The sequence below is a fragment of the Thrips palmi genome, unplaced genomic scaffold (assembly GCF_012932325.1).
Source record: "Thrips palmi isolate BJ-2018 unplaced genomic scaffold, TpBJ-2018v1 HiC_scaffold_12, whole genome shotgun sequence".
NCBI lineage: Eukaryota > Metazoa > Arthropoda > Insecta > Thysanoptera > Thripidae > Thrips > Thrips palmi.
This window is the reverse complement of record NW_023144623.1, coordinates 7,548,935-7,562,019: the sequence shown is the minus strand read 5'-3', so window position 1 is coordinate 7,562,019 and position 13,085 is coordinate 7,548,935. Positions and strand designations below refer to the sequence as shown.

The 13,085-nt window shown below is 43.6% G+C and overlaps 2 protein-coding genes and 1 non-coding gene across 5 annotated transcripts; 2 read left to right on the top strand and 1 right to left on the bottom strand.

Annotated features, from left to right (window-relative positions):
• Positions 1-117: 117 nt before the first annotated feature.
• LOC117640753 lies at positions 118-280 on the bottom strand. The gene has a single exon (XR_004587454.1). It is a non-coding gene; the product is annotated as a U1 spliceosomal RNA (small nuclear RNA).
• Positions 281-2,106: 1,826 nt separating this feature from the next.
• Positions 2,107-9,517, top strand: LOC117640724 (UDP-glucose 6-dehydrogenase). 3 transcript variants are annotated; one of them, XM_034377554.1, is made up of 10 exons: positions 2,107-2,346; positions 4,619-4,783; positions 4,955-5,092; positions 6,203-6,373; positions 6,485-6,682; positions 6,776-6,923; positions 7,004-7,098; positions 7,197-7,400; positions 7,501-7,656; positions 7,737-9,517. In XM_034377554.1, the coding sequence occupies exons 2-10, from the start codon at positions 4,625-4,627 to the stop codon at positions 7,911-7,913; spliced, it is 1,446 nt and encodes a 481-aa protein (XP_034233445.1). In that variant the 5' UTR covers positions 2,107-2,346; positions 4,619-4,624; the 3' UTR covers positions 7,914-9,517. The 3 variants fall into 3 exon arrangements, with proteins under 3 accessions (XP_034233445.1, XP_034233444.1, XP_034233446.1); XM_034377553.1 differs by lacking the exon at positions 2,107-2,346 and adding an exon at positions 3,605-3,933; XM_034377555.1 differs by lacking the exon at positions 2,107-2,346 and adding an exon at positions 4,133-4,492.
• Positions 9,518-9,700: 183 nt separating this feature from the next.
• LOC117640723 lies at positions 9,701-13,028 on the top strand. Its single transcript, XM_034377552.1, has 10 exons — positions 9,701-10,720; positions 10,799-10,981; positions 11,056-11,160; positions 11,260-11,346; positions 11,433-11,662; positions 11,748-11,895; positions 11,971-12,082; positions 12,177-12,286; positions 12,362-12,424; positions 12,506-13,028. The coding sequence occupies exons 1-10, from the start codon at positions 10,160-10,162 to the stop codon at positions 12,743-12,745; spliced, it is 1,839 nt and encodes a 612-aa protein (XP_034233443.1). The 5' UTR covers positions 9,701-10,159; the 3' UTR covers positions 12,746-13,028.
• The last annotated feature ends 57 nt before the right edge of the window (positions 13,029-13,085 follow it).

Below are 13,085 nucleotides of genomic sequence, written 5' to 3'. Positions count from 1 at the left end.
GGATTGCTATTTCCTATGCAACGCTCACAGCTGAGCCGTACGACGTAAATAGACACGAGAAGTGATATACCCGTCCAAACTTCCCTCTCAGATAAGAGAATTTTGTGTGTAATTATTCCGGGACAGCGCGAACGCAGTCCCGACTATCAAAAATTATACTCCCGAGGTATCCACATTTGGGATACTCGCAGCGGTCAGCCCCACCGAAGTGCAATGGAGAGGCCTCGCACTGGGAGAACCGCCTTGGTGATCACGGTTAACTCCTGAGCCAGGTAAGTATGAAGAGAAAAGTTGCGACCCAGACAAGTCAAGTCGGCGGCCGTGGTCGCTCGCGTGCGGCAGCGCGCGGACGCCACACTGCCAGAGCTCGCACCGCGGCGCCATGGCACGCACGTCCTGAACTCCGCCACCGCGTCAAACCAGTAGTTCCTATCTTTGAAATAAATCCTCGGCAGCGGCACAGCAACACGCGCAAACTGGCAATCCGCAATTTTACAATCCGCGAACCGCCTTCGCAGCACGACGCCATCTGGCGGCGGAGACCCGGACCTGCGAGAGGGAAAGCCCATGCGCGCGGGGGGAGGGGGGGGCTATGTAGCACGGAGTATACACGGACGGCACGGAGTATACCGCAAAACATAATTCAAGGAACAAAAGCGTAAGACTGAAACGTGTACGCCCTGAAAAGTGTCGCTACACTGCTAAGTCGCACATGCCGGTACACTACCTTCCTCGTCTTTTGCCCGCAACGACTCAAAAAGGAAGAGGGAGGGGGAAAGGGCGCTCCGACACTTCCAAACCTAACGACCTTGGGAGCATAGAAGACCATCTACTAAGCTTTCACCCACGGCTGTTACGTAACGACCAGGCCAAGCAGGCTTGCAGGCTTCGTGCTCATTCACTGCATTTGGACTGAGCTAGGCAAAGGGGCACACTGCAGACAAAACGCACTACTTTGCCCTCAGGCCATCATCAGCGCTGCTGGGCCTATGATGCAGACCTTAGCGGCTCGAGTCAGCCGGCTCCAGCCAAAATCCGCCGCTGCTGAGCAAGTCCTTACAAAGCAGGTCCACTCGTATCGCCTCGCCGAGCCGTGCCGGGCTCTCTGCGGCAACACTGCAGCCCAGCCAGCCAGCCACATCCGGCCGCAGTCCTGACGAGGCGTGGCGGGCGTGGCGCGCGGAATAGGGTCTCGCGTCTGTCGTACTGCATGCCGCAAATGCTTGGCTTCGTCGAAGTGCGTCTGCCTCGCCTCGCCCCGCCCTGCCACGCCCCGCCACGCCCCGCCACGCCCCTCGGGCCGCCGGAGCGCTGGAACCCCTTCTGTCCGTGACCCCAGCCACGCCGCGCCACGCCGCGCCACGCCGCGCCACGCTCAGGCTCATCAACCTCTGAGGCGCTCGCCTTCTTCCCCCCCCCCACCTCACTTCGGCTTCAGCATGGCACTTACAGCATAATTAAACGTTACTGAGATTGAAATTTTGTGCCGCTCGCGCGCGTACTTTTCTTGATTAGATTTTACAGTACCGGGAAATACACCTTCCTCTCTTGGGGGAAAAACCCTCGCAAGTGAGCTGTTGCGCCAAAACCCCATGACGAGCCGTCGCACTCCCTGCAGGCGGATCCCCATGAGTGCCAGAGAGACAGCGGCGAGCACTAAAGCCGGACTAAGGCACCGGTCGGAATCCGACCGCTCCCTGCGCGTTGGCGCCAGAGGCTTGGCGCCAGAGTCGCCTCCATGGCGACGACGCCGCCGTCTCCATTCCGGTTGGTGCGCCCTTTCGGCTTTTGGCGAGACGCAGGGACGCAGGCAGGGCAGCAGGGCGTGGAGCTTGGCGTGAAGGGGCCGAGGAAGGCCAGGGAGGGCCGTCCTTTTGCTGCTTGTGTGAAACCTTTTGCCTCCAGCGCCGAGCGGCGTGGCATCTGCAGGACAGGACGACCCGTCGACGTCGTCTCGTCGTCGTGCGTCGCTTCGGCGGCTTTGGCAGTTGCGTCGCCGCGCTCCCCCTCCCCCTTCCCCTGCGGGGCTTAGCGTCCGGGCACACAGAGCAGACCAAGCAGACCGACCCCCGGGCCCCCGGGCGTCGCCCCGCTGCCGCTCCCAGCTACCAACCCAGAACCAGCCCACCACCAGTCTTCGCCCAGCGCTCGGAGACGGAACGTCAAGCGACTTCGGCCCCTGCCTCTGGAGTCACTGGAGAGACCGCTCGACCGCCACTGAGTCTGCTGCGACTACTTCCATCACTTTCCGCGTTGCACTCGGCCTCCGAGGAACATCGCGTCACTGGTGCCGCCGCGTGAAGTCATCAGACACCAACTCGCGAGGTCATCTGCATCTCCGGCAAGGTAGCACTACCATAAGCAGAGTCAAGGTGTGGGTGACTCCAGCAGAACTCAGTTTGAGTCGGTCGAAATCGCGAACCAAACTTTCAACGTTCAAACTGAAGAGCAGGGATAGCAGGCGGCCGATAAGGAAACTAGCAGCACCGCGTTGAAGTACGTAAGTACAGCAGTGCTGGGATGCGCCTCCTAACTGGCGTAAACTCAGAACGCGAATGAGCGATACCTACTGAGGAGATTAGGTAGCCAATTTTTGATCCCCCCCCCTTTTCTTCTTTCTTTCCTCGCCTTCGGCGCAATCTGGCCACGCCAGTGATAAGGAGTGACGTCCAGAGACATGAGCATAATGACGATCATGAAGAGTATTAGTGAGTGGCGGTTTGACGTAGGACGACCACTAAACTTGTCACCTGCACTTGTTATCGGTGGACATTCGAGGCTCAGCGTCGCAGCGCGGGCTGCGCTAGCCATCGCTGACTTCCCTTGTGTGTTCATGCCGGTGTGGCTTTGCTCATCGATTGCCGATGCGCCTCGCCACGCAAGTAGTCTGCTCTGGCGTAGGCCAGCGCAGACTGCCTGTGTTTCCACGGTGTTTCCACAGGTGCGCAAGCAGCTCGGCGTGCGTGGCGACATGCGACATTCAGCATTCTGCAAACACGACTGTTTGTCTTCTGCGCGATACAGACGTCCTTACGCTATCGTCGCTGTCTCTCTTGCACTCATGTGACGCCCCCAAGGGCTGCGAGAGAGACAGAGCGACGGAGGCTTGCTGGTGAATGCGTGGTCGCTGGCGGGAAGGGTCTAGCAGGGCTTAACAGGGCCTAGCAGCAGACGCTGAGCAGCCAGCCCGCCTGCCAGGGACCCTTGGCCTTGAAGACGCGAGAGCCCCTTCCCTCTTCCCCTCGGACTCTAACCGGCGTAGGAATGCTCCAGCATCAGGGAAGGCCAGCGTGGAGTTTGGAGAGCATCTTGCGAAAGCTAGAGTTGGTCCTCGGCAAATAACCGCGGATACCTCCCCCTCGTCCTCCTCTGCCCTATGTGTCTGAGCCCCCCCCCCTTCCCCCTCCCCCTCAGGAAGTTTGGCGGGCAGAAAGTTGCACTTTGCCCTGCAGGCAGTTTTCACATTGCTAGTTACACCGCATGCTGCACGATGGGAAAATAAGAAAATGGAATGTCCTCTGGGTTGCCTATCGGGCTGACGGGCACAGTGCTGTGCTCTTCCGCTTCCTGCCCGTTGTGGTCCAAGTCGTAAACCGAATCGGTCCGTAAAACTGTTTCATTCCCACAGAGCAGTGAGGACCTGCACGCGTGGAAATGAAATGGGTTTCGAGTTTCGAGCGGGAATCTTGCGTGCGTGTGCGGGTGTGCCGCGCTTGTGGACTCCCCTCCCCCTCCCTTCCGCCTCTCTCCGCCACGCGAACCAACGCGAACATCGCCCCCTCCCCCTTCCCCTGATGCCGACTGCCGACTGAGCTGGCAGCGCAGGTGCAGACGACACGATAAGGGAAAGGGATTGAGGAAACCGTCTTCGATGATTTCATGAGGAAATAAGAGGCATTCGATCAGGACAGTCCCGCGACAGAGTTAGAGAAGGTAACTGCGAGCAAACACGAGTGATTTGTCTCAGTCGCTACGCGTGAGCGCAGAATTAATCTTGCACAGAAATTGGCCACAACAGTGGTTTAGGTTATGCTGTCAAAGTGTGAAGTTTGGCCTTGTTTGTTCTGTGATGCTGACTGAATAGCTGAGGATAACTGCATGTATTAGTTTGTTTACGCTTTTCTTAGCACATTGAGCCCTGGAATCGATTCGTATTATCACTGGACTGTTTTTGCTGAGACTTTCTCTGGCTAGTGCTCTGGTTTCTGGTTGAGGTCTTGAATGGCCACTTTGCATTTTTATCATTATCTTCCAAAGCTCCCGTTTAAATGAGAGACACTTTTAACATTTTCAAATTGCTGTTGCTATGTACGAGTTCTTGTCCTGTCTTCAAATACTGTGGCTGCTCAAGAGCTCAGCTACTGGAAGAGTACTGCGTACACTACTCCTTATCAATTTATAGAACAGTGAGAAAAGGAAATGTCTCCGTCAGACTCATTATCATGAATGTCGGCAGTCCTCAAATAGATAAGACAAGAAGGTCCTAAGTCTAGTCAGTATAAGATTTAAGTTATGTTTATTCTAGATATAACGTTGTGTTTTTTCGCATTCACTTTTACCTCTTGCTGTCTGAGAAAAGGGCACCTATAGCTTCCCTTTTTCGGTCTTTTTGTTTCAGGTAACCATGCCAATTCAGAAGATCTGTTGCATTGGTGCTGGATATGTCGGAGGTCCTACATGCAGCGTCATTGCTCTCAAATGTCCTGATATTAAAGTGACAGTTGTGGACAAAAGTCAAGAACGAATTGATCAATGGAACTCAGAAAAGCTCCCTATATATGAGGTGTGTAAGACTTCAAATGATACAAATAGACAGAACTTTCTACTCTTTTATTTTTCTCATGCCAAAAGTTATTCGGTAAAAAAATCAATTTAAAAATCGTATAAATATTTGTTTGTTTAATTAATTTAGTTTTTGTTTGTTGTCCTAATGTTTCTAATTTATCTATTCCAGCCGGGTCTCTATGATGTTGTAAAGCAACGCCGAGGTGAAAATCTTTTCTTTTCCACTGATATTGATAATGCTATCAAAGAAGCAGATCTCATCTTCATTTCTGTCAATACCCCAACAAAGACATTTGGAAATGGAAAGGTTGGTAACATTATTATCCAAGCTATACAGATGAAATTGGTGGTAACCTACTGCATGGAGAGATGTACAAGCCTACAGTAAGGGAAGGTGGGGACCCATGTATCACGGGGTCCCATGTATCACGGCGTATTTAATTTCAGTTTCGCCCGCGAGGCGAGTCACGTGGTGCGGAATCGAAACACGATCTAGAGAGCTTCATTTTATGAAAGGATGTGACCTTGCATCTCCAACAAGCATGGCGGCGTGACTAAGTGAAAATTTTGGTCCCCAAAACTGAGGGAAAGTAAAAAAGAAATTTCTTCAAACATCTTTCATCAGCTTCCTGCTGTGGAACATGGTCGCAATTTTTTGATGTGGGAGTGTGCGGAAGGGCTTTGACAACAATTAGCAGTGCCGAACAGCAACATCCGAGCATAGGTTCTGGCAGCACACCGCAATGTCCAGTGCTCCGACAAGTGGGGACCGATGTATCACATTTTTTGGGGTCCCATGTATCACTCAAATTTCATGTTGGAGGGCAATTAATCACTGAAATTTTCCTGTTTTAATGCCTGTGCTGTAATCATTGCAATTTTATAATAGAGTGACAGGCGACAGGTGTTACAGTTAAGTTACATTTTGCCATTAAACAAATACCAAAAATTGAGTGATACATGGGTCCCCACCTGTGATACATGGGTCCCCACTTGAGATACATGAATCTTCACCTTCTCTCTTTGACCTCAACTTACCTTAGGAATGGTCAAACTCGGTCAAACTTATAAACATATTGTAGAAATTAATGCTGCAAGGAAATGTTGCATAATTTGTCCTCTTTTAAAAGTTATTTTTGAAGAAAATAGCTGTGATACATGGGTCCCCATGGGTGATACATGGGACCCCAGGTATGGGGTCCCATGTATCAAATACACGAATTTAGTAGATTGCGCTTCTTTGCAAAACCAGATGAGATACATGAACAAATTCAGTTGGCACTTGTAGAAGGAAGATTAACTCACGCTTCTGACCCAAAACATTTAGTTTATGCCCAAAACCAAAATTTTGACACTCAAAACAAAAAAAAGTGATACATGGGTCCCCACCTTCCCTTAACTCTTTTTTTTTTTTTAGGGCCGTGCTGCTGACTTGAAGTATGTCGAATCTGCTGCTAGGATGATTGCTGAGGTAGCTAATTCAAGTAAAATCGTTGTTGAGAAAAGCACAGTGCCTGTGCGAGCAGCTGAAAGTATCAGCAACATTTTGACTGCAAACACATTTAACAAACCTAATGTAAAATTCCAGGTAAGTTTAAGTTTTTTTTTTTTTTTTTTAAATCCTGTCTTGTGGTAAAAAAAGTATATCAATAATTGTTTTAATTTGGTACTGTTGATCTCATGTTGTTCATAATTCCAGATATTATCAAACCCTGAGTTCTTAGCAGAAGGGACAGCAATTAATGACCTTCTCTATGCTGACCGGGTACTTATTGGTGGAGAGGACAGTGCTGAGGGTCATGCTGCTATTGAAGAACTTTGTAAGGTGTATGAAAGATGGTTACCACGCAAAAATATTCTAACCACCAACACTTGGTCCTCGGAGCTATCAAAACTGGTTTGTTTCTGCTATGCCCCTTTTAACTTTAGGAATTCCCTCATATTTCTGATTAATTTTTCTTCTTCTTTTTTTTAAACAATAAAATAACAGGCTGCTAATGCATTCTTGGCACAAAGAATTTCTAGTATTAATTCACTCTCAGCTGTCTGTGAAACAACTGGAGCTGATGTATCGGAGGTTGCCCGTGCTGTTGGTTGGGATTCCCGCATTGGGCCCAAGTTTTTACAAGCATCAATTGGTGAGGGTTATGGTGACTACTATGAAATGTTTTGATACATTCATTGTGTATTCATTTATTCCCCTCTTTTGGTTATCTAGGATTTGGTGGAAGCTGCTTCAAGAAAGACATCCTCAACTTGGTTTACATCTGTGAAGGCCTTAATCTGCCTGAAGTTGCTGCTTACTGGCAACAAGTAAGAGTCATCTAAATATTTCTTCTACTTGTTTGTGTTGTAGCCGTGTCTCTATACTTGTACCAAACTATTATTCATATTCGATTCTCCTATTTCAGGTTATTGATATGAATGACTATCAGAAGTCACGTTTCTCAGCTAAAGTAATTGAATCCCTATTTAACACAGTGACTGACAAGAGGATAACACTTCTGGGTTTTGCTTTCAAGAAAGATACTGGTGATACTCGTGAGTCCCCTGCCATAGATGTAGCAAAGACTCTTCTTGATGAAGGAGCTAAGCTCCATGTCTATGACCCAAAGGTACTGCTTAACTGGTCAACCACCTATATGATGTGATCATACATGAAGTCAAACTTCCATTTGTGATAAAATTATCCCGGTTTATCTTTTTTCTTGTCAGGTGGAGCACAGTCAAATTCTGGAAGACCTGACACATCCTCAGGTGACTGAGGAACCGGAACATGTGAGAAAGTCTTTGACCATTCACTCTGACCCTTATGAAGCAACTGCTGGAACACATGCTATTGTGCTGTGTACAGAGTGGGATGAATTTGTTGTGAGTTTCATTCTGAATCTACTTTGACACAATTGGGTGGAAACTGTCAATCTGATAACAAGATGCTTCTCTTATTTCAGAGCTTGGACTATCAGCGCATTTATGAGGGTATGATGAAGCCAGCTTACGTGTTTGATGGACGAAAAATCTTGGATCACCAGAAACTGCAGAGCATAGGCTTCATTGTACAAACTATAGGAAAACGACTATCCCGCAATAGCCCAAACCGGGTATGGGGTAGCAAAGCCCAAATATAAGTGTTTGTGTAACAAAATTTAAATTGAACTGAACCATTATTGACCACATTTACATCATAGTACTTTAGTTTTTGGAATATCTTATTTTGGTCCAGTAAATATCATTGTTCTGTTAACTGTTGCTTGACAGCTACGTGCAATTAAATGTTATGTTTAGTGTGGGGTTGTTTAGCACTAAGGTAAGTAATGCTGTCAATTAATATGTTTTATTACATCACAAATTGTTCCCCAGCACCTAGCCCTTTCCAGAAAATCATGCATTTGTTATGTTAGTTAATCATTTTAATATTTAAGTCATTTTCTTTTTAAGTTATTTATTGATTGTAAATAATTTTTGAAGAAAACTCAAGCTGTTACAACAAAACCAGTCCTAGATCAGTCCTGGCCATTAGTGTTTGTTCTGTAAGCTCATCACATTGTTACATCAATCCAGTATTTTATCAGATTGTATTTATGTAGTTTGTCTCATATTGAGAAAACATAATTTCCTTTGAAATGTCGTATGGCTTCTTGTCCTCATATCACAGCTCTGTCTTTGATTGACAGCTACTTTGTCTTATATATCTTAGTTCAGTGTGCACAGTTTAATGTGTTGAAAATCATCTTTTGTGTGGTTTCAAGAAGGGGATAGTATTTTCTGACCTCATGAGATTCTCCTTTCCATTTTAAATGGCTGTAAAGAGTGCAGAATTGTTTTCAATGTCTTATTCTGTTTTGAAGCAGTGTTCATGAATGAAAGTTGTGATTGAATGTGTATCTGATATCTCCTCATCGTTGTTGACCTTCGACACTTGACCTTTCTAGTGATCCAACTTAATTTCATTTCGCGGCACTCTGTGTGTGGAAGTAAACTTTGACCCCACGTCATTATCTGTCTTGAATCTTAATTCATCTTGACTTGTTGACATTGTGTCTTCATGTGAATGGGTTTTCATGCTGATTGTAGTATATTTGTGTTTTTGATTGACTTTTATTATTGTTGACTGAACGTTTTGTTTTGTTAATTTCAACCAAAAATAATTTCAGTCCGTCCATGAAGAATGGCAATAGTTGATGTTTTGTATTTTATACTTGAAGAGTGTGTTAATAAGTTTTAGAAATAATTATTACGTCATGTTTTATGTATCATGTGTGACTTGGCACTATTAATTTGCATGTGTGAAAAAGATGTATTGATATTTTAAGAAAGATTCAGTATGTCTTTCCATTAAAACAAGTGCATTGGTCTGCATGTGAACAACCCACAGCCTTTTGAGATTGTTGCTGTTGAAAGTGGATGTGTTATGGCCTCACAGTATTAAGCATTGAGTTGCATTGAAGCATTTTGGTAGAAGATTTTTCTGTAGTCGGACTTTTAACATAAAGGCATGACGGTTTTTTAGAACCATATAATTTTTTTAAGGTTTTGTGTCAAATTTTATTTGAAAATTGATTGTTTTCTCATGTTTCTTAAGTTAATGAGTACTTCTGTTGAGTGATTTAAAGTCTAAAATCCTTGATTGTGTGAACGCACTGTCTTTTTATCCTGGTATTTATGTTGTGTACTTCTTTCTGTAGATTCTTACTGTGATCCCTAGAAATAAATTACAAATATTCTCTTCGTATTTTCGTCAGAATTTCTTGGTAAACCTACGCCCTTTACTTTGAAAGACCTTTACCATCGCTCGAGCACGAGCATCCTCGAAGTGTCGCAAGCGCCAAGCGCCCAAGCGCCGTGGTGGTAGGCAACCCATCGAACGGATTGGTATTACCAACAAGAAGAAACAAAAAAAAAGTCGGTTTCTTTTTAACTCGTCTTTGCGAAATTAATAATTTAAGTCAAAGCTAAATATTCACACAATTAAAAACGTGCAAGCGGCGCTAAGTTTTCAAAGATTACACTCTAATGGGCACGTAAATATATTGTCGATCACAACATCGTCTGCTCTGGTCTGCTCAAAGGCAGAACAAAACACTGTATCTGTAATTTTGGGTTGAACGTTGTTTGTGTTTGGCGTGTGCTGAGCCGAGACGATTTCGATTTTAACCAGTCCAACGGATAAATCTTGCAAATTACATATTGTCTGTGGCATATTTTTGGTTTCTTAGACTTTATACACTGGTTTGATGAAATGATAATGTTTAACTCTCCGAGTTCAAAGTGAATTGCAGTGGACTAACCTCGCTTTCTATCGAGACAGTATAACTTTTAAAGTTGTAAAGCGTACATGATCTGATCCCATGATTGACATACTAAAGTACCTAGCATGTCTATGTTAAAAATACCTGCATTAAGGAGTGAGGAAGTGATTGTTATATCTTCTGATGATGAAGACTGTGATGACACAGACATAATACTGGGGTCTGATGATGAAGTTACATCCAGTGAAGAAGCAGGGAAAAGTTTCAAGCTACACGCTTGTAGCTACCGTCCTCCTATAGGATATCCTACATCTACAATACTCATTGAAGATTCAGATGAGGAAGATTTTCAGGATGTCAGTCATGAAAGAGGAGTGAAGGCTGAAGATTCTGATGAAGACCTCCCCGATATATTCATTAATCATGTACAAACACTTCCTGACTTGTGTGTAGAAGTTAATCTTCTGAAGAGAAGCCCGAAGAAAGAAGCCAGTGTTAGCGAACCTCATCCAAAGGTTCTGAAGTTAGTAAATGAAAATTCAGAATCAGGAATTACATTTGGCTTACAACTGTCAACAATTAAGAAGAGGATTTCTAATTCTATTCTAAGAGGAGGGTTTAAAGGACAGAGTTTAAACCCTTGCAATAGGAGTTTTACTTCATGTTATGAAACCCACAGGAATCAGGTTGTTGTTTTAAGTTCTTTGAACGTGGTTTTAATGACTACTATTGTTAAGCTATCTAATATAGATGTCTCTGTTTAGCCCAAATCAGTTGCTACACCAATGCAGTCGAAAGCTCTATTTGAAACAATGATGGAAGATGAAAATCTTTATCTGTTTGCTCTCAGAGCTATGGCACATCGAACAGTTAGCCATAAACAATATTTAGAGCCATCTCTATTAAATCTGTTGCTACAATATTTGTTTGGCTCAGAACTGAAATTTGTATGTTGTCTTCTCTTGGTTGCATATGTTTGTTTCATATTGTATTTACTATTACTGACTGTCTTACTTTCTAGGAATTACCGGAACCTAAAGGTTTATATTTGGGTGTCTCCATTTTGTACAAATTACTTAAATTTCACCCTCCGTGTAAAGAAGGAATGCACCACATCTATCTCAAAGTAAATGTTGAAATTTTCTTGAAATATTGATTATTTTGTTATCCTTTTACTCTGTCTCAAACTCAGTGTTGAAATAATGGACACTTTATTCCTTTATAGATGTGCCAAGATTGGTTTGGCATTCTCCTGAAGAAGGTCAACGCTTTATTGAAGGAAGAGCCGAGTGTTTCCGGAGGTGTCCAGGAGGTATGGAATCAGTTCAAATTTTTGTTTAGCTCTGGAGACCGCGATTCATGTGATCCCTTGTATGATTAATTTATTTTGTCTTTCAGGAAATACAACCAGTTACAAATGAATCTGTATATTCAGAATCGCATGATGATTACACTTCTGTCATTAAGAGAAAAGCCATAGAAAAGAAGAAAAAGTATTTGAGTTTAAAGAGGGATGATAAATTGCAACATTTTTGTGTTTTGTTTAAGTATTTTTCTAAAGTTATGGAACACAGCTTCCTTCAGTGGTCTATCCGTCATTGGCAAAAAAAATCAAGTGCCTTATTTAGGTAAACCCCTACTCAATCATAGCTGTCTTTGCTTTTCAATTGAGGAATGATAATAATAATAATTCTGTATGTCCTCCTGCTTCAGGAAAGATGTTTGTCCCATCATTAGTGAATTATTCTGGGGTTCATCCACCTGGACTGGGGACTGGGGCTCAGTCAATGCATCAGTCCTTGAGTTATTTTCCTTATACTCTCAAAGTTCCAAGATTCCAAATCTACAAGAAAGTTGTGGAGTAAGTGTTTGATTAATGGTCCTTGTCTTAGTTTGTGTCTGGTCTAAAGAATTTATACCAAAATTTTCTCAACAGAATGTTATTGCTATTTGTGCAGCCATTTTGCATAGGAAAGAGATGGCTGTTTACCCTGAAATGGGACAAATGACTCGAACATATGCATATAAGTTATATTTTGAAATCAAATGTTGGTATTTTTTACTTCTTTTGTTTTTCTTCAGTGCCTTTTTTTTCTGCCTTTTAAAAAAGATAAAACTAATCCAAAACAAATTTCGTTTTAGCATCCTCTGATGTAGAAATCAATGTCAGAAATCTTCATCCTGACTGGCTCAAGTTTCATGTTGCTTCCTTATTTCTTGGGGTTGAAGAGCCAGCAAATTTTTACAAGACCGTAAGTTTATTTCCTGCTGGTAGCCACACCTGCGAGTTAATCATTGAATAAAATGATGTCTCTTTGATGTTGCAGAAAGAGAGGATTTCCAAAGTTCTTCATGATAAAGACAGAGATCTAAATTATTCATCATTCATGGTAAGTATTCGTTGTTATATTGTCACAGCATTGTGTGCATTGAAATGAAATATTTATCCCAATGTTGTTACAACTCTGCAGGAACCCTTGTGCTTTGAAGCCATCAGGGCCATGATGGGCATGGTTCAGCTGAAATCCTCAGAACCGGAGCATTGTGACCTTACAGAGAGGGTATTGGAGGAAAATAATTCTTGGTTCAATGAAATTATTGAAGATGAAAAGATTTCTAGCCTTGTTAACATGATTAAAAATACTTTATCTTTACCATCTGTTAAAAAAAGAAACTGGCATTTTGATGGTTTTGAGAACTTTCAAACTTAATGAATGATGCATACCCCTGTTATTATGCCCGGAGGTTCAGGAATGGGCTGACTTATTGTAATTGCCCACACATTTTTTAAAAAAATCAATTATCAATTCGGTCTCCTAAAAAAGTATCGAGACACTAAAGATTTTATTGTTAAGACTATTGTGATATTATTGCTTATTTTATATGTTTGACAACTGTGATGAGGAGATTTGTTCTTAGCATAATGGAGAAAGTTCTGTATCCTACTCCTGTTTTTGCACCAATAAAACATTGTTTTAAAATCATTATGCATAACTTATGTGTGTTCTTTGAGTTCTTCCCAGTTCTTCCTTGCCAACACTCAAGTTTTCA